This window comes from Ictalurus furcatus, chromosome 25 (assembly GCF_023375685.1).
Source record: "Ictalurus furcatus strain D&B chromosome 25, Billie_1.0, whole genome shotgun sequence".
NCBI classification, from domain to species: Eukaryota; Metazoa; Chordata; class Actinopteri; order Siluriformes; family Ictaluridae; genus Ictalurus; species Ictalurus furcatus.
Window position 1 is genome coordinate 21026877 of NC_071279.1, and position 22196 is coordinate 21049072.

The window sequence follows — 22196 nt, forward strand, 5'->3', positions numbered from 1 at the left end:
GACTTTCTCCTTGCAATCCTGACATGCACACCATTGTTGTTCAGTGTTCTCCTGATGGTGGACTCATTAACATTAGCCAATGTGAGAGAGGACTTTAGTTGGTTAGAAGTTACTCTGGGTTCCTCTGTGACCTCGTGGACTATTGCACGTCTTTCTCTTGGAGTGATCTTTGTTGGTCTCCACTCCTGGGGAGGGTAACAATGGTGTTCATTTTCCTCCATTTGTACACAATCTGTCCAACTGTGAATTGGTGGAGTCCAAACTCTTTAGATATGGTTTTCTGACTTTTTCTAGCCTGATGAGCTTCAACAACTCTCTTTCTGAGCTCCTCAGAAATCTCTTTTGTTCGTGTCATGATACACTTCCACAAACACTTGTACTGAAGATCAGACTCTTCTAGATTTGACTCTGATAGATCCCTGTTCTTTAAATAAAACAGGACACTCACTCACTCATACCTGGTCATCATCCCATTGACTGAAAACACCTGCCTCTAATTTCACCTTCAAATGAACTGAAAATCCTAGAAGTTCACATACTTTTATCCCTCACAGATATGTAATAATGGATCATTTTCCTCAATAAATAAGTAAACAAGTATAGTATTTTTCTTATTTTTTTTTGGCTTCTCTTTATCTGCTTTTAAGACTTGTGAGAAAATCGGATGATGTTTTATATCATATTTATACAGAAATATAGAACATTCTAAAGGGTTCACAAACTTTCAAGCACTGCTGTAATAGATCAGATATTAAATAACTATAATCTCTATCACAGTGTGTGACAGTAATTGGTTACACAATACACCATGATGTTTAACACATGCAGGATTATTAAAGCTCTGATCAACACTAGATTTCAGTTTGTTTGAGTTTGGTTTTGTGTTTATAGTCTATTCATTTGTAGGGTTTACCAAGATAGATGAATGACCCTTAACACCAATACTCGCACAACATGATGTATTAGATGTATGATTGTGTCTAGACAAGTAAATAGACAGATGAATAAATAGATGGATGAATAAATAGACAGATATACAGATGGTGGTGAAAGTTGCTAATGGATTGATGTTTGTAGACAGCCAATTTCTCAATATGTTTCTTTACTTTGGAAGTCGGAGGAGTTACAGGTGCCAGGGGAGTTGGAATTAACGGGAGTTGGGGTGTTACAGGAATTATGAGTGTGACTGCAGTTATAGGAGTTGTGGGATACTGAAGTATTACAGGTGTTTACTGGAGGTTTATTCTGTTTACAGAATTTACTGGAGGTAGGGGGGAGTTGCTGGAGGTAGGGTGGAGTTGCTGGAGGTAGAAGGAGGTTAGGGGAGTTACTGGAAATTGGGGGAGTTGCTGGAGCTAGGGGTAGTTGCTGAAGGTAGGGGGAGTTGCTGGAGGTAGGAGGAGGTAAGGGGAGTTGCTGGAGGTAAGGGGAGTTGCTGGAGGTAGGAGGAGGTAAGGGGAGGTGATGGAGGTAGGGGAGTTGTTGGAGGTAGGGAGCGTTAGGGGAGTTTCTGGAGGTAGGGAGAGTTACGGGAGTTGCTGGAGGTAGGAGGAGGTAAGGGGAGTTATGGGGAGTTGCTGGAGGTAGCGGGAGGTAAGGGAGTTGCGGGAGGTAGGGGAGTTGCTGGAGGTAGGGGAGTTGCTGGAGGTAGTGGGAGTTAGGGGAGTTGCTGGAGTTAGGGGAGTTGCTGGAGGTAGGGGGAGTTAGGGGAGTTGCTGGAGGTAGCGGGAGGTAGGGGAGTTGCTGGAGTTAGGGGAGTTGCTGGAGGTAGGGGGAGTTAGGGGAGTTGCTGGAGATAGGGGGAGTTGCTGGAGGTAGGAGGAGGTAAGGGGAGTTGCTGGAGGTAGCGGGAGGTAGGGGAGTTGCGGGAGGTAGGGGAGTTGCTGGAGGTAGTGGGAGGTAGGGGAGTTGCTGGAGTTAGGGGAGTTGCTGGAGGTAGGGGGAGTTAGGGGAGTTGCTGGAGGTAGCGGGAGGTAGGGGAGTTGCTGGAGTTAGGGGAGTTGCTGGAGGTAGGGGGAGTTAGGGGAGTTGCTGGAGGTTGCTGGAGGTAGGGGGAGTTGCTGGAGGTAGGAGGAGGTAAGGGGAGTTGCTGGAGGTAGGGGAGTTTCTGGAGGTAGGGAGAGTTAGGGGAGTTGCTGGAGGTAGGGGGAGTTAGGCGAGTTTCTGAAGGTAGGAGAAGGTAAGGGAAGTTGCTGGAGGTTGGGGAGTTGCTGGAGGTAGGGGGAGTTAGGGGAGTTGCTGGAGGTAGGGAGAGTTGCTGGAGGTAGGAGGAGGTAAGGGGAGTTGCTGGAGGTAGGGGAGTTTCTGGAGGTAGGGAGAGTTAGGGGAGTTGCTGGAGGTAGCGGGAGTTAGGGGAGTTGCTGGAGTTAGGGGAGTTGCTGGAGGTTGCTGGAGGTAGGGGAGTTGCTGGAGGTAGTGGGAGGTAGGGGAGTTGCTGGAGGTAGGGGGAGTTAGGGGAGTTGCTGGAGGTAGCGGGAGGTAGGGGGAGTTGCTGGAGGTAGGGGGAGTTGCTGGAGGTAGGAGGAGGTAAGGGGAGTTGCTGGAGGTAGGGAGAGTTAGGGGAGTTGCTGGAGGTAGGGGGAGTTAGGCGAGTTTCTGAAGGTAGGAGAAGGTAAGGGAGGTAGGGGAGTTTCTGGAGGTAGGGAGAGTTAGGGGAGTTGCTGGAGGTAGCGGGAGGTAGGGGAGTTGCTGGAGTTAGGGGAGTTGCTGGAGGTAGGGGGAGTTAGGGGAGTTGCTGGAGGTTGCTGGAGGTAGGGGGAGTTGCTGGAGGTAGGAGGAGGTAAGGGGAGTTGCTGGAGGTAGGGGGAGTTAGGCGAGTTTCTGAAGGTAGGAGAAGGTAAGGGAAGTTGCTGGAGGTTGGGGAGTTGCTGGAGGTAGGGGGAGTTGCTGGAGGTAGGGGGAGTTGCTGAAGGTCGGGGGAGGTAAGGGGAGTTGCTGGAGGTAGGGGAGTTGCTGGAGGTAGGGGAGTTGCTGGAGGTTGGGGGAGTTGCTGGAGGTTGGGGGAGTTGCTGGAGGTTGGGGAGTTGCTGAAGGTCGGGGGAGGTAAGGGGAGTTGCTGGAGGTAGGGGGAGTTGCTGGAGGTAGGGGAGTTGCTGGAGGTTGGGGGAGTTGCTGGAGGTAGGGGGAGTTAGGGGAGTTGCTGGAGGTTGCTGGAGGTAGGGGGAGTTGCTGGAGGTAGGGGGAGTTGCTGGAGGTAGGAGGAGGTAAGGGGAGTTGCTGGAGGTAGGGAGAGTTAGGGGAGTTGCTGGAGGTAGCGGGAGGTAGGGGAGTTGCTGGAGTTAGGGGAGTTGCTGGAGTTAGGGGAGTTGCTGGAGGTAGGGGGAGTTAGGGGAGTTGCTGGAGGTAGGGGGAGTTGCTGGAGGTAGGGAGAGTTAGGGGAGTTGCTGGAGGTAGGGGGAGTTAGGCGAGTTTCTGAAGGTAGGAGAAGGTAAGGGAGGTAGGGGAGTTTCTGGAGGTAGGGAGAGTTAGGGGAGTTGCTGGAGGTAGCGGGAGGTAGGGGAGTTGCTGGAGTTAGGGGAGTTGCTGGAGGTAGGGGGAGTTAGGGGAGTTGCTGGAGGTTGCTGGAGGTAGGGGGAGTTGCTGGAGGTAGGAGGAGGTAAGGGGAGTTGCTGGAGTTAGGGGAGTTGCTGGAGGTAGGGGGAGTTAGGGGAGTTGCTGGAGGTTGCTGGAGGTAGGGGGAGTTGCTGGAGGTAGGAGGAGGTAAGGGGAGTTGCTGGAGGTAGGGGAGTTTCTGGAGGTAGGGAGAGTTAGGGGAGTTGCTGGAGGTAGGGGGAGTTAGGCGAGTTTCTGAAGGTAGGAGAAGGTAAGGGAAGTTGCTGGAGGTTGGGGAGTTGCTGGAGGTCGGGGGAGGTTGGGGAGTTGCTGAATGTCGGGGGAGGTAAGGGGAGTTGCTGGAGGTAGGGGGAGTTGCTGGAGGTAGGGGGAGTTGCTGGAGGTAGGGGGAGTTGCTGGAGGTTGGGGGAGTTGCTGGAGGTTGGGGGAGTTGCTGGAGGTTGGGGAGTTATAAGTATTATGTGAGTTACAGTGTTACGGTTGTTCAAGGTATTAAAGGTGTTAATCTTATTTTGTGTGTGTGTGTGTGTATTTTAGGTTCTTCTCTGTGGCGGTCGTGATGGGGAGGAGCTCCATGCTGTGATTATCTGTTATGCAGATTAGGCCACGCCCATCTCTGACAGTCCTCTACAGTATCTTAAATGTTTTCTTAGCCTGAATGTTTATTTTTTTTTTAGTTTTTTATGTGTTAATCAGGTGATGTCCTGCAGTTATTGATGTTTATTTGATGCGAGGTGTTAGCCTGTGTTTTTGTTTTTTAATCTATATTCTCCATATGTTCCTCTCAGACTGTACTCTCTCATACACACACCAATAAACAGCACAGTAAACAGTGTGACACACACTAGGCTCTGAGCTGGTTATTCCCTCACCCTGAGTTTCAGCTATCTGCACCTGCAGTGTGGAGGATGTACAGGTAAGATCATACCACGCTAATAATTTCTTCCTGAAATGACCTGGTGACTGGTCCTGGTGAATATTGTGTTTAAAAAAATAAAATCAAATTCCAGAGTTTTAATAAAATCCAGTAAAGACTGTAAGAAAAACAAGTGAAGGAGTTAAACAGCAGACAGGTGAGTGGGTGAGTGAAGGTGATCATGTACTACAGAGACAAACACTAAAATAATCAGGTGAAGAACCACCAAAGAACGTGCTGTTGTAAATAGAAAGTCTGTGTTTCTCAGGGTGCAGAGTGTTTTTGTGGGAGTGAGAGAGTACCAGATTCAAACTGAAAGTAAATAAAGGACGGTAATGGAGGTGAAGGAGTGATGGATGCGGCAGAGAGAAGAGAAGTCTCTAGTGGTGGTGTGTTTTATACAGACCTGCCAGCTTTTACACATTTTCATACAGGAGCTCAGCATTTTAACCTCGGAGTGTGCTGCTATGAGTTACAACAGTACAGCAACACTGTTTTCCCCAGCAGAGGAGCCAATGGACATTTCAGTCTGGAATAATTGACTGTTTGTTGGTGTTTTGATATTAACTGACCCCCTGGAAGCCCCGCCCCCTTTCCTTCATCTCACGTTAGTAATGTTTCGGCCGGTGCTCTGATCTCGACTCTGTTTTCTCACTTGAAAGAGGGGTGGAGACGGCGTCCTCGCTTCCTGGAGAATGTGTTACACACACACACACACACACACACACACACACACGTGTGTATACGTGGGTGTGTGTGTGTGTATATCGGGTATATCGCTTTATTACTGAAGCGCTGAATATTTTCAGCTGAAAATGGTCAAAAACTGCAATTTTTCAGCTGAAAGAGGAAAAAATAGCTGAGCTTTTGGACAGGAAAGAGATTACATAGGCCTGCAGTGACGTGTCCAATCTAACACTTAATCTAATGATAAAAAGGCGTCGGTCAGCGCGGCAGCGTTCTAGCAGCAGATTGACGGCGAAAACCTCGGCCGTGTGGAAACATTTCACGGTTTCTCCGAGGGATGTTGGAAAAGAGACTGCTAAAAGGATTATATAGAAAATGTACTGTTAACACCTTAAGTACTAAATAATAAAACTGTTGATTTTCCTCAAATGTGTTCATGTTGCTGCTTCCACAACTGCTAGCAAACACACACAGTAACCAGGTAATGCTGACACATGTATGGTGTACTGTTTCAGTGCAGTGTGTTCATGTGAACATGAGTGTAATCAAGCTTCCTTTATCTCTAACACAGGACTACAGTACCCAACTGTTTCTCATCATAATAGACTCACTGTTAGGAAACCAGTGGAAAAATCCTCTAAACTGTGCTGATCTCACACGTCTAAGATCTTTTAACTCCACCATTATAGCTCAGGAGTGTTTAGTGTTACACACAGAGGTCGGGCGTGGCCGTGCACCTGAAATCACCTGCTTCATAACTTCACCTTCATTGATGATCAGGTGTAAAGCTGTGGTCACACCAACCCTGTGGATCTCACTCTACACTCATGTTACACAGTGTCCTCCATTAATATTGGCACCCTTGGTAAATATTTCACAGCAAAGCATGCTGTGAAAAATTCTTTGTTTAACCTTTTGGTTTTTTGTTCCAAAAAATTCTCTGCTCTCATGGATATCAAACAAATGCAAACACAACACAGGTTTATCAAAAAAAAAATCTTTGTTAAATATAGGTGCAAATTTGGCACCCTTTTAGTCAATACTGCTGCCTGCCTTTGCTAAGTTAACAGCTCTGAGTCTTCTCCTATAACGCTTGATGAGGTTGGAGAATACATGATAAGGGATCTGAGACCATTCCTCCATACAGAATCTCTCCAGATCCTTCACAATTTAAGGTTCAGATCCTTCACATTTCAAAGTTCACCGGTTAAAAAAACCCCACAGGTTTTCTATGGGTTTCAAGTCAGGGGACTGGGATGGCCGGGGCAGGACCTTGATTTTGTGGTCAGTAAACCATTTCTGTGGTAAATGGTCTGCACTTGTATAGCGCTTTTTGAACTTTAGCGGTTCTACAAAGCGCTTTACACTGGTTCTAATTCACCCATTCACTCACACACCAATGGTAGCAGAGCTGCCATGCAAGGCGCTAGCTTGCCATCGGGAGCAACTTGGGGTTCAGTGTTTTGCCCAAGGACACTTCGGCATGTGGAGTCACATGGGCCGGAAATTGAACTGCCAACCCTACGATTAAATATGGAGAATTAAATATGATTAGCGGACAACCCGCTCTACCACCTGAGCCACAGTTGCCCATTTGTGTTGATTTTTATGTATGTTTTGGATCATTGTCCTGCTGGAAGATCCAACCATGGCCCATTTGAAGCTTTCTGACAGAGGCAGTCAGGTTTTCATTTAATATCTGTTGATATTTGATATTCCATGATGCCTTGTGTCCTAATAAAATGTCCAGGTCCTCTAGCAGAAAAACAGCCCCAAAACATTAAAGATCCACCACCATATTTAACCGTGGGCATGAGGTACTTTTCCATACGGCTACCTCTCTGTGTGCGCCAAAACCACCTCTGGTGTTTATTACCAAAAAGCTCTATTTTGGTTTCATCTGACCATAGAACTCGATCCCATTTGAAGTTCCAGTAGTGTCTGGCAGACTGAAGACGCTCAAATTTGTTTTTGGATGAGAGTAGAGGCTTTTTTCTTGAAACCCTTCCAAACAGCTTGTGGTGATGTAGGTGACTTCAGATTGTAGTTTTGGAGACTTTCTGACCCCAAGACACAACTAACTTCTGCAGTTCTCCAGCTGTGATCCTTGGAGATGTTTTATCCACTCGAACCGTCCTCTTCACAGTGTGTTGAGACGATATAGACACACGTCCAATTCCAGGTTGATTCATAACATTTCCAGTCGACTGGAACTTCTTAATTATTGCCCTGATGGTGAAATGGGCATTTTCAATGCTTCTGCTATTTTCTTATAGACACTTCCCATTGTGTGAAGCTCAACAACCTTTCACTGCACTTCACAGCTTTATTCCTTGCTCGTACCCATTGTTATGAATGACTAAGGGAATTTGTCCTGTGTGTTACCTCATATTTATACCCCTGTGAAACAGGTAGTCATGGCCAAACAATTTCCTGTTCCTAGTCACCCAGGTGTACTAAAAAATATAAAATATCAATGGGAATATACTTCAAATATATTTTTCTCATATGAATTCATCGGGGTGCTAATAATTGTTGCATACCTATATTTAACAAATATATTTTTGGTGGATAAACTTCGTGTTTGCAATTGTTTGATATCCAGGAGAGGAGTATTTTTGTGAATGTTTAACAAAAGATCAAAAAGTTAAACAACAATAAATTTTTCACAGCCCCCTTTGCTCATATTTACCAAGGGTGCCAATATTAATGGAGAACACTGTATATCTGTGTCTGTGTATATTTGCAGTATATATGATTAAATATATATTAACTGACCCCTCGCACTCACCAGCAGCAGATTTGTCAGTACTCTGGAGAACTATAGCCCACACTGTTTCAGGTCAAATTTAATGCAGACCCATTACAGCATATACACTATACCCTGCTTTGTTATGGATGATGTCCGTGTGAGTGTAACAGCAGTGGTGGTGTTTAAATGTGTGTGTGTGTGTGTGTGTAAGAAACAACAAAGCAACCAGAGGACTTTTCATTTTCATCAAGAACAGGTGATTTAAATGCTGTGTCCCAAAGCGCATACCAGCATCCTACATGTTCTGCTGAAATAGTGAGGTGGGCATTGTACAATTTTGACACTATTTAGTGCAGAGGTATGTGGTTTGGGTCACAGCCGAAATATTCTCTAAATCAGTGGTCACCAACCCTGTTCCTGGAGATCTTCCTGAAGACTTTAGCTCCAACTATAATCTTGCCCACCTGCCTGTCTAATCATTGCCTAAAGAAGTTGTTGATCAGCTAAAACAGGTGTGTTAGATTTTGGTTGGAAATGAAACCTGGATCTAAACATCATCAGAAGTCCTAAAAGTAGATAAAGAGAACCTGATTAAACAAATGAGACAAAAATATTATACTTGGTCATTTATTTATTGAGGAAAATGATCCAATATTACATATCTGTGAGTGGTAAAAGTATGTGCACCTTTGCTTTCAGTATGTGGTGTGAGCTCCTTGTGCAGTAATAACTGCAGATAAACGTTTGGGGTAACTGTTGATTAGTCCTGCACATCGGCTTGGAGGAATTTTATCCCGTTCCTCAGTACAGAACAGCTTCAACTCTGGGATGTTGGTGGGTTTCCTCACATGAACTGCTCGCTTCAGGTCCTTCCACAACATTTCTATTGGATTAAGGTCAGGACTTTGACTTGGACATTCCAAAACATGAACTTTATTCTTCTTTAACCGTTCTTTGGTAGAACGACTCGTGTGTTTAGGATCGTTGTCTTGATGCATGAGCCATTTTCTCTTCAGATTCAGTTCATGGACAGATGTCCTGATATTTTCCTTTAGAGTTCACTGGTATCATTCAGATTTATTGTTCCATCAGTGATGGCGAGTCGTCCTGGTCCAAATGCAGCAAAACAGTCCCAAACCATGTTACTACCACCACCATGTTTCACAGATGGGATAAGGTTCTTATGCCGGAATGCAGTGTTTTCCTTTCTCCAAACATAACGCTTCTCATTTAAACCAAAATTAAATATTGGTCTCATCCGTCCACAAAACATTTTTTCGATAGCCTTCTGGCTCGTCCACATGATCTTTAACAAACTGCAGAAGGGCAGCAATGTTCTTTTTGGAAAACAGTGACTTTCTCCTTGCAGCACTGCCATGCACACCATTGTTGTTCAGTGTTCTTCTGATGGTGGACTCATGAACATTAACATTAGCCAATGTGCGAGAGGCCTTTAGATGCTTAGAAGTTACTCTGGGTTCCTCTGTGACCTCGTGGACTATTACACATCTTGCTCTTGGAGTGATCTTTGTTGGTCTCCACTCCTGGGGAGGGGAACAATGGTCCTGAATTTCCTCCATTTGTACACAATCCGTGGGTGTTTCTCATTTCTTATTTGTGCATTCTCATTTTCTTTCCTCGCCTCCTTTCTTTGCATCCTAGCTCCAGCAGTTAAGATGCGAGAGAAGGATGTGAGGAAAAGATGTGCGGATGAGATGTGAAGAGAGAGGAACCAAAGCAAGTCAAATGGAATATCTTCACTCTCTCAAGTGTCACTTCAAAGCGACGTCAATTAATGATGACTGTGCTCAGCTGGTTGACGTCACTGCACTTCAGCAATCTGCTGTTTTACTCATATTTTTGATGTGTTGGAGTTATGTTGTTGGAGTTTGGTTAATAACATTCTTAATAAAGATAAATGCACTGATAGTATGTGAAATGTCTGGGTTATTCCACAATGAATTAATAAACAATACATAATTTATCGCATCTTTTTGCAGCTTTGCATTTCCAAACATGCAAGAATGAATTAATTGCAACATTCACTGTAAGCATATTTATTATTATTATTATTATTATTATTATTATTATTATTATTTCATTATATTTCACGCAAAATTCCATTACATCATCAAAGGACATTTTGTTTGAGATTGTGGCAGATGTAAAGGAGGAGGGGAATTTATACATGCTTCAGGTTTTTCCACAAGAAAATCCTCACTCCTAGATCCTCCAGAAGCTTCCTCGTTCGTCTCCTCACGGTGCAATTAGAGAATTGGTATGTCCTTCAAGATGGTTGAGGTCAATCGATTTCCGAGTCACTAGCTGGAAGACGGAGGAGCGAGGAAACATCAATTTGAGTATTGAGAAGCACCCTGTCTGACTGTGGATTGGTGGAGTCCAAACTCTTTAGAGATGGTTCTTCAGCCTTTTCCAGCCTGATGAACAACGACACGTTTTCTGAGGTCTTCAGAAATCTCCTTTGTTTGTGCCACGATGCACTTCCACAAACGTCGTATGAAGATCAGACTCCAGTAGATCCGTGTTCTATAAATAAAACAGGACCCTCACTCACACCTGATCATCATCCCACTGACTGAAAACACCTGACTCTAATTTCACCTTCAGATTAACTGCTAATCCTAGACGTTCACATACTTTTACCCCTCACAGATATGTAATAATGGATCATTTTCCTCAATAAATAAATGAACAAGTATAATATTTTTCTTAAAACATTTGTTTTTTGGGTTCTCTTTATCTACTTTATCTCAATAAATAAATGAGCAAGTATAATCTTTTTGTCTTGTTTCTTTAATCGGGTTCTCTTTGTCTACTTTTAGGATTTGTGTGAAAATCTGATGATGTTTTAGGTCATATTTATGCAGAAATATAGAACATTCTTTCAAGCACCAGTGTAATTTACTGTGAGGGTTGTAAAGATGTGGCTATGTAATTGTATGATGTGATGAGCCTGTAAGCAGGTGTGAGTGTTCATAAGGAATATTTTAAGTGTGTGTGAGATCACACTAGATCAGTGGTTGTTCACCTTTTTGTGAGTGTTTCTGACTAATCAATCAGTGGGATGGTTGTGCTTGGATAGAGGACGTGAGGCGGTCCAGTCTTGGCTGAGGAAAAGACAGACTATCTTCAACCATGAGTCTGGTGCTACACTTGTTCTTCAGGTGCACTGGAAAGACAGACTCACAGAGATAGGTTGATGTGAATGGGAGAGGTTTTTTTTTTTTTTTAAACCCCATGCCATGTCACTCAGTTCTCGGTATTCAGCGTGCTTGCATATCCACAAATCCATCAGTGGCTTCTGTGAACCTCTGCGTACAATTGTTTAAAATAAAAGTTTTCTCACGACCCCCAGATTAAGAACCGCTGCACTAGATATTACTCACTGTTCATCTGTTCCACCACAGAGCTCACCAAAACTCACACTGCTGCTATATGTATTGAACCAATAAAATCACACAGTCCAGTCAAGTGGGTTTTTATTGTCATTCCTCTATGTGGTTTGTGTCCACTGGAATGAAATGTTTCTCCAGGACCATGGTGCAACACAGAACAGTACGCAGGACTACATGTGGACCGGCAGAATGGGCTGTTTTCACACTTCAAAGTTTTTGTATCCTTCGCAGGATAGTGTTACTTCAGTAACAACACCAGTAACATCCAAGTGGTAGTGTAAGAGCTTTTGCAGCGTCTTACCTCAGCTTACTTCAGTCTTACTGAGGTAAAAATCTTACCTCTGCTTTCACAGCTTTCCTGTGGATGAAGACCTGAAGAATTGACGGATCAGAGTGATTAGGAAGGATGAAAGCTTGTTGGTTATAATACAAAGGAAGTACAGGTGTGTGTAGTCAGTGTTCCACTGCTGGTGACCGTATCGAAGGGGCTCACGTTAAAGATAGGCGTTGTTCCCTCTTTCAGTGAAATTGTTTCAAGGTTCAGTTGCAAAAGTCCATCCACTGAAGCAGAAACACACCATGACCATACTGGTGTCTGAATCAGTTCTTCTACAAGAATTTATATCCATTATTCAGCTTGGAATCTTCCTCGAGTTCTCCAACAAATCTGGAAACGTCTCCAAAGTTTAGTCTGCCATAAAGTAGTGTTTCTGTGCTAAACATTTGGCTGTAAAGAAAAGATTACAGACAGGTGTGTGTGAGGGCCAGGTGTTCGGTATCATGATAAATTAAGTCACAGTACACTTAGTAAAAGGTATCGTCTGTACTGTCACACTGACCCTTCCTCACAGTCTGGAATATTTTAACTCAGTGTTCTAATACATTTTCACCTGTTGAGTTATGTTTGCAGAAAATATGCAGGTATCAGTTACTGTACTGGTACTGATATCAGTGTGTGTGTGTGTGTGTGAACAGTATTAAAACAAGGTAAATTTAAACTGAATACACAGCTGAGTCAAACTGTTTTTAATAATGATAATAAACAAAATTTCTTTGATGACTTTTGTTTAGACAGGTCTCAAGATGATGTGAGCCAAATTTGGTGAAGATTGGACAAAATTAGGTGGATTAGCAAAACTGGCAGTTAGATACAAGCATCTTTAGCATGTTGTTGTAAATTTTGGCCAGTAGGTGGCACTTTCATGGTCCTGAAATTGCCTACCAATTTTTGTGTAAGTGCACAAAGTCATTGCTGAGATACAGACTTCCTGTTTGGTGGCTTCGCTGTCAGGTTCATTGGCCCATTGCAGACAAACTGTTTGGAATATTAAAAATCTTTTTGTGACTTGTGAGGCTTACTCTGAAGATGACGTGCCATATTTGGTGATGTTTGGACAAAATTTGCAGGAGGAGTAGTGAAACAACAGTTTTTGACAAAATCCAAGATGGCAGAAAATCTAATTAGGCGGAAATTGACGTCATAGGGTGCGTTGAACTCGCCTGAACCCAGGAAATCCAGGGATGCCTTTACATTTTGGACACATGGTTCAAAAGTTATGACCATAAACATACTTCTAAATTAGGTCCAAATTTAGCCCAATGTGTTGGCAGCACTTGGCCCAAATTTGTTCAGAATGTTTCTTAGACCCTCCCCAGTCAGTGTGCCAAATTTCATAATTTTTTACCAGACAGTTCTATGGGTTGCTGTAGACACCCCAGCCAGACAAAGAGGAAGAGGAGGAAAACAGAATAATAATAATATGCTGCCTACACTCCTTCAGTGCTTGGCCCCCTAATAAATCACTGTGTAATAAATACAGCAGTGGAGACTGAAAACACAGTGACACACTGATACACTGTTTATGAGAGAGGTACCATGTACGAGAGGGGACTCGTACACCCAGGGGTACTACAAAAGGGTACTTAACTGAGAAGCAAAAAAAATCCAGAAAATATTTAATGTAAATTCTTTAATTTAAACTTCAATATACAGATAGCTGAAATTCTGATCTATCATCTCATGTTCTTTTCATCTCAAACCCCAGTGTCGTCAGTGTATTGAAGAAACAGAGGGGACTGCGTGTATGTGTGTGTGTGTGTGTGTTATTTTTGAATTAGCTTAACTATAATGTACACGTTAGCTTGTTTAGCAGTGGGCACAGCTCTCCACTGTGCTGTAAACACAGGGAGCATCAATAATTCCATTGTCATGGCAACAGAAATCCCTTAATGGAGTTGGATAGAAGCGACAAGAGACATGCTAACTGATATGCTAGCACAGAGATAATGCCAATAGTGCTAACTGAGCTTTACAATAGTATACTATTTAATTAACACGCACTAAATAAATAGTTGTAGGTGTGTGTGTGTGTGTGTGTATGTGTGTGCGTGTGTGTTAGACATTTCACATACAGGATAAATCTACATGTTTACTCTGTGCTTGTTCTCGCTGTCTCAGTCGCGGTCTCTGATTCTGATTGGCTGTTAAAGGAGTGCTCTAATTGGATCCTGTTTTTTTGTGTGTTTTTTGTATTTTTTTTTTCTGTTTCGCACTTCAGAACTCTGTTTTCAGAATTACTGGCACCCTGTAGAGGATCCCATCTTCCTTCGTGTTTCTCTGTTTTATCTATTCTGAACGTGGTCACATGTTTACTGTTTGCCTTGCCTGTTTAGACATGATGTGGGCATGGCCGATGTTTAACATTATTAGCTGATGTGCAAATAACTTTGACTTCCTGTTTTAGACCACCAGCATAAGGACAGCTGATCCCAGGTAAAGGGGCGGAGCCAGAATTTTCCTGTTTTACAGCTACACGGCAACTGTCCAGAACATCACACTTCCTGGTTTTACCTGACTCTTGCTAAGGGGCAGTTTGATCATCCAATCATTATGACATCAGAATTTTTCAGCATTTAACGTGAAATACTGCCTTTAATTACCCAACAGGCTAACAGTATAGCATTGATACTACTACTAAGTGATAAGTACTGCTAGAGAGGAGACTAGCATTAAGCTAAGCTAACATAAACCATAAACATGTTAAATGTTTTATTTCTATAGGGTTTTTAAGTGTTTAATGTGTGTGTGTGTGTGTGTGTGTGTGTGTGTGTGTGTGTGTTACTGTAATATCTGTTATGTTTGTGTTATGACTGTGTTTATTACGCAGTGTTTTAGCTCCTGTTCCTGTGCAGGTGTGTGAATAAACACAGGTAAGTCTTCATAATAATAACTAATAATAAACACCATCACTGGATCAAATGTAAAATGGCATTTATTAATTTAAAAGAATATTATATTTTGATGTTTTTTTATGAATGTAGTTGAAACATTGATGTAAAGGTGGAGTGTGTTACTGTAATCTGATTTAAACTCTCCATGCTTTCATTTTAATAAGTTTACATTCTGACAGTTATTTTAAAGAGTTTATATTTGCTGTATCATCCTTGAATTATTATTGTATCTGCGTATTTCTGTAATTCATTCATTATTTATTTACAGTGAGTAGTTTTAACACTGTACTGACCTCATCACTGTGTGGGGAAATAAAGATTATATAAATAAATAAATATAATATATACACAAATACTGCCACTGCTCTATTGTTTGACCTCAATAATATTTACACTCTCATCTCGAGTCTCACTCTCTCAGTCTCACTCTCAGTCTCACTCTCACTCACTCAGTCTCACTTCCTGTCTCACTCTCACTCACTCAGTCTCATTCTCTGTCACGCTCTCACCCACTCAGTCTCTCTCTCAGTCTCACTCTCACTCACTCTGTCTCACTTTATCAGTCCCACTCTGTCTCTGTCCATCAGTTTCATATTGAAATTAAAGCAAATGAACGCTATGTACACAAACTATAGTTTCTAAAAGCTTAAAAATCAAACAAAGACAGTACGATGTTTGCTTTATAGTCTTGTGCTATAATAATTATTTCTTTATTGTAGATTTGGTCATCACCTTTTACACCTTTTGTTTTATACAGTTTTCCTTTTTCCTAAAATATATTATTGAATCAAACAGTGAATCTAAATGACAGCTGTTATTTATTTATTTTTCAATTTATACAAACAGTAAATAATGCACACAGAATAGACAGTATTTAGACTGACACACACTCACCATCCACTTTATTAGGACCTGCACATTTTTGCAGTTATCTAATTAGCCATTCACGTGACAGCAGCACAATGCATAAACCCATGCAGATACAGGTCATGAGCTTCAGTTAATGTTCACATCAAACATCAGAATGAAGAAAAAGTCTGATCTATAACCGTGTCATGGATGTTGGTTCCAGACGGGTTAGTTTGAGTATTTCAGAAACTCCTGCTGGGATTTTCACACATAGTCTACAGTTTACACAGAATGGTACGAAAAGAAAAAAAACATCAAGTGAGCTGTGTTTCTGTGGGTGGAAACACCTTGTTGATGAGAGAAGTCACAGGAAGGATATAGTAACTCGTATAATCACTCTTTGCAACCGCGGTGAACAGTAAAGCATCTCAGCTTACACAAAACATCAAACCTTGAGGAGGATGAACAACAGAGGACCACATCAGGTTCCTCTCCTTTCAGCCAAGAACCGGAATCTGAGGCCATCCTGGCCGTGCACAGACATTTTGAGGGGCAGTGACCTGAACACCATTAACACCCTTCCGACCCCCCCCCCCCCCCCCCACACACACACACACACACACAAATAATGTCTTGAAACATCTTGATAACCTCATGGTTTATGATTGAGAGATCCAGGAGCAGAAGATCAGATTCCGATAGAGAAACCTGTTATGATCATGTTATAAATAGTTAGGCTTAATGTTCAGTTCAGTTAGTGTTGTTGTAATCACTTTTCCATTCAAACAATACCATGTTTATCTTTCTTCTGATCACACTCATGTCCCTTTACAGTCAGCCAGTATAACCGTCTCACCTGTACCTGGCTCCTGGTGCTCCGTGGGCTCTCTCTCACTCTCTCACCTGTCTCTGGTTCATCTACAATGGAAGTATTAGAAATTTTATTTCCCGTTATACAACTATACTATAGTTGTACAATACTATATCTGTATTATATTAAGATATAACTCATTTAGAATATTTATGGTATATTAGATTTTTTTATTCTGTATACTTGTATTAATATAGTTTTTATAAAATATTATGTTTGTTATAGATCACTACCAACTAAGACTAAATGATTATGATGGGAAATATTCTTTACATGAGTTAGTGTGATGAACTGTTTTTAATATTCTATATAAATATTTAGTTGCTGGAGCTTTGAATCCAGCTTTGTAATGTTGCTCTGGTCTCCAGTGAGGAGACAGAGAGAGAGACAGGGGGGGGGGGGCAGAGAGAGAGGAGACAGAGAGACAGAGGAGGCCAAGAGAGGAGGGGGGGGTGACAGAGAAAGAGACATAGGAGACAGACAGAGAGAGAGGGGGAGACAGAGAGAGGAGACACAGAGAGAGGGGGGGACAGAGAGAGGAGAGAGAGAGGGGAGACAGAGAGAGAGGGGGGGAGACAGAGAGAGGAACAGAGAGAGAGGAGACAGAGAGAGGAGGGGAGACAGAGAGAGAGGGGGAGACAGAGAGAGGAGGGGAGACAGAGAGAGGGGGAGACAGGGAGAGAGAGAGGGGGAGACAGAGAGGAGACACAGAGAGAGAGAATGGGGGACAGAGAGAGAGAGCGAGAGAGAGAGAGGAGACAGAGAGAGGGGGGAGACAGAGAGAGGGAGGAGACAGAGAAAGGAGAGAGAGAGGGGGGGCAGAGAGAGAGGAGACAGAGAGACAGAGGAGGCCAAGAGAGGAGGGGGGGGTGACAGAGAAAGAGACATAGGAGACAGACAGAGAGAGAGGGGGAGACAGAGAGAGGAGACAGAGAGAGAGGGGGGGACAGAGAGAGGAGAGAGGGAGGGGAGACAGAGAGAGAGGGGGGGAGACAGAGAGAGGAACAGAGAGAGAGGAGACAGAGAGAGGAGGGGAGACAGAGAGAGAGAGAGGGAGAGAGAGAGGGGGAGACAGAGAGAGGGGGGGACAAAGAGAGGAGACAGAGAGAGGAGAGAGAGAGGTTAGACAGAGAGAGAGAGGGGGGAGACAGAGGGGGGGACAGAGAGAGGAGAGAGGGAGGGGAGACAGAGAGAGAGAGGGGAGACAGAGAGGAACAGAGAGAGAGGAGACAGAGAGAGGAGGGGAGACAGAGAGAGGAGGAGACAGAGAGAGAGAGAGGGGGAGACAGAGAGAGGAGACACAGAGAGAGAGAATGGGGGACAGAGAGAGAGAGCGAGAGAGAGAGAGAGAGGAGACAGAGAGAGGGAGGAGACAGAGAAAGGAGAGAGAGAGAGAGAGAGGGGGGAGACAGAGAGAGGAGCCAGAAAGAGAGAGGGGGGAGACACAGAGAGACGGGGGGGGGCAGAAAGAGGGGGGAGACAGAGAGAGGAGCCAGAGAGCAGAGAGAGAGCGGGGGGGAGACAGAGAGAGGAGCCAGAGAGAGAGAGAGCAGGGGGAGACCAAGAGAGAGAGAGAGGGGGAGGGGGGAGACCGAGAGAGAGGAAACAGAGAGAGAGAGGGGGAGACAGAGAGAGAGAGCAGGGGGAGACAGAGAGAGGGGGGGGGGACCGAGAGAGAGAGAGAGAGAGAGAGAGGGGGGGGGAGGGAGGAGACCGAGAGAGAGGAGCCAGAGAGAGAGAGGGGGAGACAAAGAGAGAGGAAACAGAGAGAGGAAAGAGGGGAGGGAGACAGAGAGAGGGGGGAGACAGAGAGAGAGAGGGGGAGACAGAGAGAGGGGAGACAGAGAGAGGAAAGAGGGGAGGGAGACAGAGAGTGGGGGAGACAGAGAGAGGAAAGAGAGGAGGGAGACAGAGAGAGGAAAGAGAGGAGGGAGACAGAGAGAGGGGGGAGACAAGAGAGAAAGGAGACAGAGAGAGGAGAGATGGGGGGAGACAGAGAGAGGGGGGAGACAGAGAGGGGGGAGACCGAGAGAGGAAAGAGAGGAGGGAGACAGAGAGAGGGGGGAGACAAGAGAGAAAGGAAACAGAGAGAGGGGGAGACAGAGAGAGAGGAGACAGAGAGAGGAGAGATGGGGGGAGACAGAGAGGGGGGGAGACAGAGAGAGGAGACAGAGACAGAGGGGGGGGACAGAGAGAGAGGAGAGAGAGGAGAGAGAGGGGAGGCTGTGGAGCGAGTGGGAAATGGGAACCATCTTTAGAGTGGTTACAGAATGCTTTTAGCAGGGATGGGAAATCCTCTTCTCTCATACAGCCTGCACTGCTGTTCTTTCTGCCTCAGCCTCCTGTACACGTCCCTGTAGATTATCATGGGCACAGACTCACACAGGATGTTTTTTGTTTTTCGCACCATTCTGTGTAAACTCTAGAGACTGTTGCATGTGAAAATCCCAGGAGATCAGCAGTCACTGAAATACTCTGGTACCAACATCCCGCCCCGGTTAAACATCCCGGTTAAACAGCCCACCCCGGTTAAACAGTCCGCCCCGGTTGAACATCACGCCCCGATTAAACATCCCGCCCCGATTACACATCCCGTCCCCACCCCGCCTAAACATCCCGCCCCGGTTAAACATCCCGCCTAAACATCCCGCCCCGCCTAAACATTCTGCCCCGGTTAAAGATCCTGCTTAAAAACATCCCGCCCCAGTTGAACATCCCACCTCGGTTAAACATCCCGCCTAAACATCCCGCCCTGATTACACATCCCGTCCCCACCCCGCCTAAACATCCCGCCCTGATTAAACATCCCGTCCCGGTTAAACATCCCACCTAAACATCCCGCCTAAACATCCCACCCCGCCTAAACATCCCACCCTGCCTAAACATCCCGCCCCGGTTAAACATCCCGCCTAAACATCCCACCCTGCCTAAACATCCCGCCCCGGTTAAACATCCCGCCTAAACATCCCACCCTGCCTAAACATCCCGCCCCGGTTAAACATCCCACCTAAACATCCCGCCCTGCCTAAACATTCTGCCCCGGTTAAAGATCCCGCTTAAAAACATCCCGCCCCGGTTAAACATCCCGCCCTGGTTAAACATCTCGCCTAAACATCCCGCCCCGGTTAAAAATCCCGCCTAAACATCCTGCCCCAGTTAAGCATCACGCCTAAAAATCCCGCCTAAACATCTTGCCTAAACATCCCGCCCCGGTTAAACATCCCACCTAAACATCCCGCTTCAGTTAAACATCCCAACTAAACATCCCGCCTCGGTTAAACATCCCGCCTAAAAATCCCACCTAAACATCCTGCCCCGGTTAAACATCCCACCTAAACATCCTGCCTCAGTTAAACATCCCACCTAAACATCCCATTTAAACATCCTGCCCCGGTTAAACATCCCACCTCGGTTAAAGTCACTGTTCTGATTTTTGATGTGAACGTTAACTGAAGCTCTTGACCTGTATCTGCATGAGTTTATTTACTGTGCTACTGCCACACGTGATTGGCTGATTAGATAACTGCATGTGTGAGCATGTGTACAGGTGTTCCTAATAAAGTGGACGGTGAGTGTATTTTAGAGAAGTGATGAAACAGCGCACTCTGCAGGCAGTATGACGTCATTACAGGAGACATTTAAGGTGGAATGGAAATTAGAGAAATCAGAAGAGTGCAGATCAGATCATAAACACAATAAAACCGGCATAATGATTATTAATAACGTGTGTGTATGTGTGTGTGTGTGTGTGTGTGGGTGGGTGGGTGTGTGTGGGTGTGTGTGCGCGCGCGCGTTGTAGCTGTGTGTTGAGACGGCGCCCTTTACTGCAGGGTGGGACAGCGACACACACACACACACTCAGCACCGCGGCGCAACACATACCGGACACACACATCAATGCAGCGGTGTGTGTGTGAGAGAGAGAGACTGCGCGAGGATTTTAGGTAGGTCTCCGCGATTAATAGGCTATATCATTTTGTCATATTACGTGTGTGTGTGTGTGTGTGTGTGTGTGTGTTACACTGGAGCATCTTCATTCTTCATGTGAACCTGGTCATGATGCTGCGATCCGGGACGCGGTATCTATCAAAGGGATAAAAACCGGAAGTGACAGAGCTCGCGCATTAACGGACTAAACCCTTACTTGTAACGGTCAGAGACTGGTGTGTGTGTGTGTGTGATGGAGGTTGCGCGCGCGGTGTGTTTTATTCATATAAATCCGAGCATCTACCGGCCTTCATAATCATCATAATTCTGTGTGTGTGTGTGTGTGTGTGTGTGTGTGCTTGAGTAAGCGCTATAACACATAAATATGGTTATAAATAGAAGTTGTTTTTATAAACAATTAATACATAATTAGCGGCGCGTGCTTTGTCGTGAATGTGGAGAAAATCAATAAACAGTACCGTGACACCGATAAATCTGCGCGCGGTACACGGACATGCTGACGTCATTGAGGTGGCGTTAATATGTTTTAATGATGAGGAATAAAAGAGCTGAGTAACGGAATAGGATTTAAGACTGAGGCCTGGAACTGCGCGAACACACACACACACACACACACAGGTGCTTGAAAGTTTGTGAACCCTTTAGAAGTTTCTATATTTCTACATAACTATGATCTAAAACATCATCAGATTTTCACACAAGTCCTAAAAGTAGATAAAGAGAACCTGATTAAACAAATGAGACAAAAATATTATACTTGGTCATTTATTTATTGAGGAAAATGATCCAATATTACATATCTGTGAGGGGTAAAAGTATGTGCACCTTTGCTTTCAGTATGTGGTGTGAGCTCCTTGTGCAGTAATAACTACAGATAAACGTTTGGGGTAAGTGTTGATCAGTCCTGCACATTGGCTTGGAGGAATTTTATCCCGTTTCTCAGTACAGAACAGCTTCAACTCTGGGATGTTGGTGTGTTTCTTCACATGAACTGCTCGCTTCAGGTTCTTCCACAACATCTCTATTGGATTAAGGTCAGGACTTTGACTTGGACATTCCAAAACATTACCTTTATTCTTCTTTAACCGTTCTTTGGTAGAACGACTCGTGTGTTTAGGATCGTTGTCTTGCTGCATGACCCACTTTCTCTTCAGATTCAGATCATGGACAGATGTTCTGATATTTTCCTTTAGAGTTCACTGGTATCATTCAGGATTCATTGTTCCATCAGTGATGGCGAGTCATCCTGGACCAGATGCAGCAAAACAGGTCCAAACCATGACACTACCACCACCATGTTTCACAGATGGGATAAGGTTCTTATGCTGGAATGCAGTGTTTTCCTTTCTCCAAACATAACACTTCTCATTTTAACCAAAAAGTTCTGTTTTTTTCTTATCCATCCACAAAACATTTTTCCAAAAGCCTTCTGGCTTGTCCATGTGATCTTTAACAAACTGCAGAAGTGCAGCAGTATTCTTTTTGGAGAGCAGTGGCTTTCTCCTTGCAGCACTGCCATACACGCCATTGTTGTTCAGTGTTCTCCTGATGGTGGACTCATGAACATGAACATCAGCCAATGTGAGAGAGGACTTTAGTTGGTTAGAAGTTACCCTGGGTTCCTCTGTGACCTCGTGGACTATTACACGTCTTGCTATTGGAGTGATCTTTGTTGGTGTCCACTCCTGGGGAGGGGAACAATGTTGTTGAATTTCCTCCATTTCTACAGAATCTGTCTGACTGTGGATTGGTGCAGTCCAAACGCTTTAGAGATGGTTTTGTGAACTTTTCCAGCCTGATCAGCATCAACAAGTCTCTTTCTGAGGTCCTCAGAGATCTCTTTTGTACGTGTCATGATACACTTCCACAAACATGTAGTGAAGATCAGACTCTGCTAGATCTGACTCTGATAGATCCCTGTTCTGTAAATAAAACAGGGCGTCACTCACTCATACCTGATCATCATCCCACTGA

General features: G+C 44.4%; 2 protein-coding genes across 2 annotated transcripts in view; one reads left to right on the forward strand and one right to left on the reverse strand.

The window, feature by feature from the left end:
- ylpm1 (YLP motif containing 1) overlaps window positions 1-4387 on the forward strand; it is a 31301-nt gene extending 26914 nt beyond the window's left edge. The window contains exon 21 of the mRNA XM_053613773.1: window positions 4090-4387. The gene's annotated coding sequence lies outside the window, so the exon portion shown is untranslated. The remainder of the gene's footprint in view (window positions 1-4089) is intronic.
- On the reverse strand, window positions 561-5070 carry LOC128601033 (uncharacterized). Its single transcript, XM_053613905.1, has 6 exons — window positions 5041-5070; window positions 3552-3985; window positions 2662-3216; window positions 2334-2567; window positions 1959-2210; window positions 561-1687 (listed from the first exon to the last, which is right to left on the reverse strand). The coding sequence occupies exons 1-6, from the start codon at window positions 5068-5070 to the stop codon at window positions 1090-1092; spliced, it is 2103 nt and encodes a 700-aa protein (XP_053469880.1). The 3' UTR covers window positions 561-1089.
- Between the last annotated feature and the right edge of the window lie 17126 nt (window positions 5071-22196).

What these genes read in the sequence shown, in the direction of transcription:
- LOC128601033 (XM_053613905.1), bottom strand. Translation starts at nt 5,070, where the DNA reads ATGAAGGAAAGGGGGCGGGGCTTCCAGGGG. An exon ending in CCTAACTCCCGCTACCTCCA is followed by an intron (nt 2,211 to 2,333) that starts GCAACTCCCCTA and finishes CCCTACCTCCAG; the next exon opens with CAACTCCCCAACCTCCAGCA. An exon ending in CCTACCTCCCGCTACCTCCA is followed by an intron (nt 1,688 to 1,958) that starts GCAACTCCCCTA and finishes CCCTACCTCCAG; the next exon opens with CAACTCCCCTAACTCCAGCA.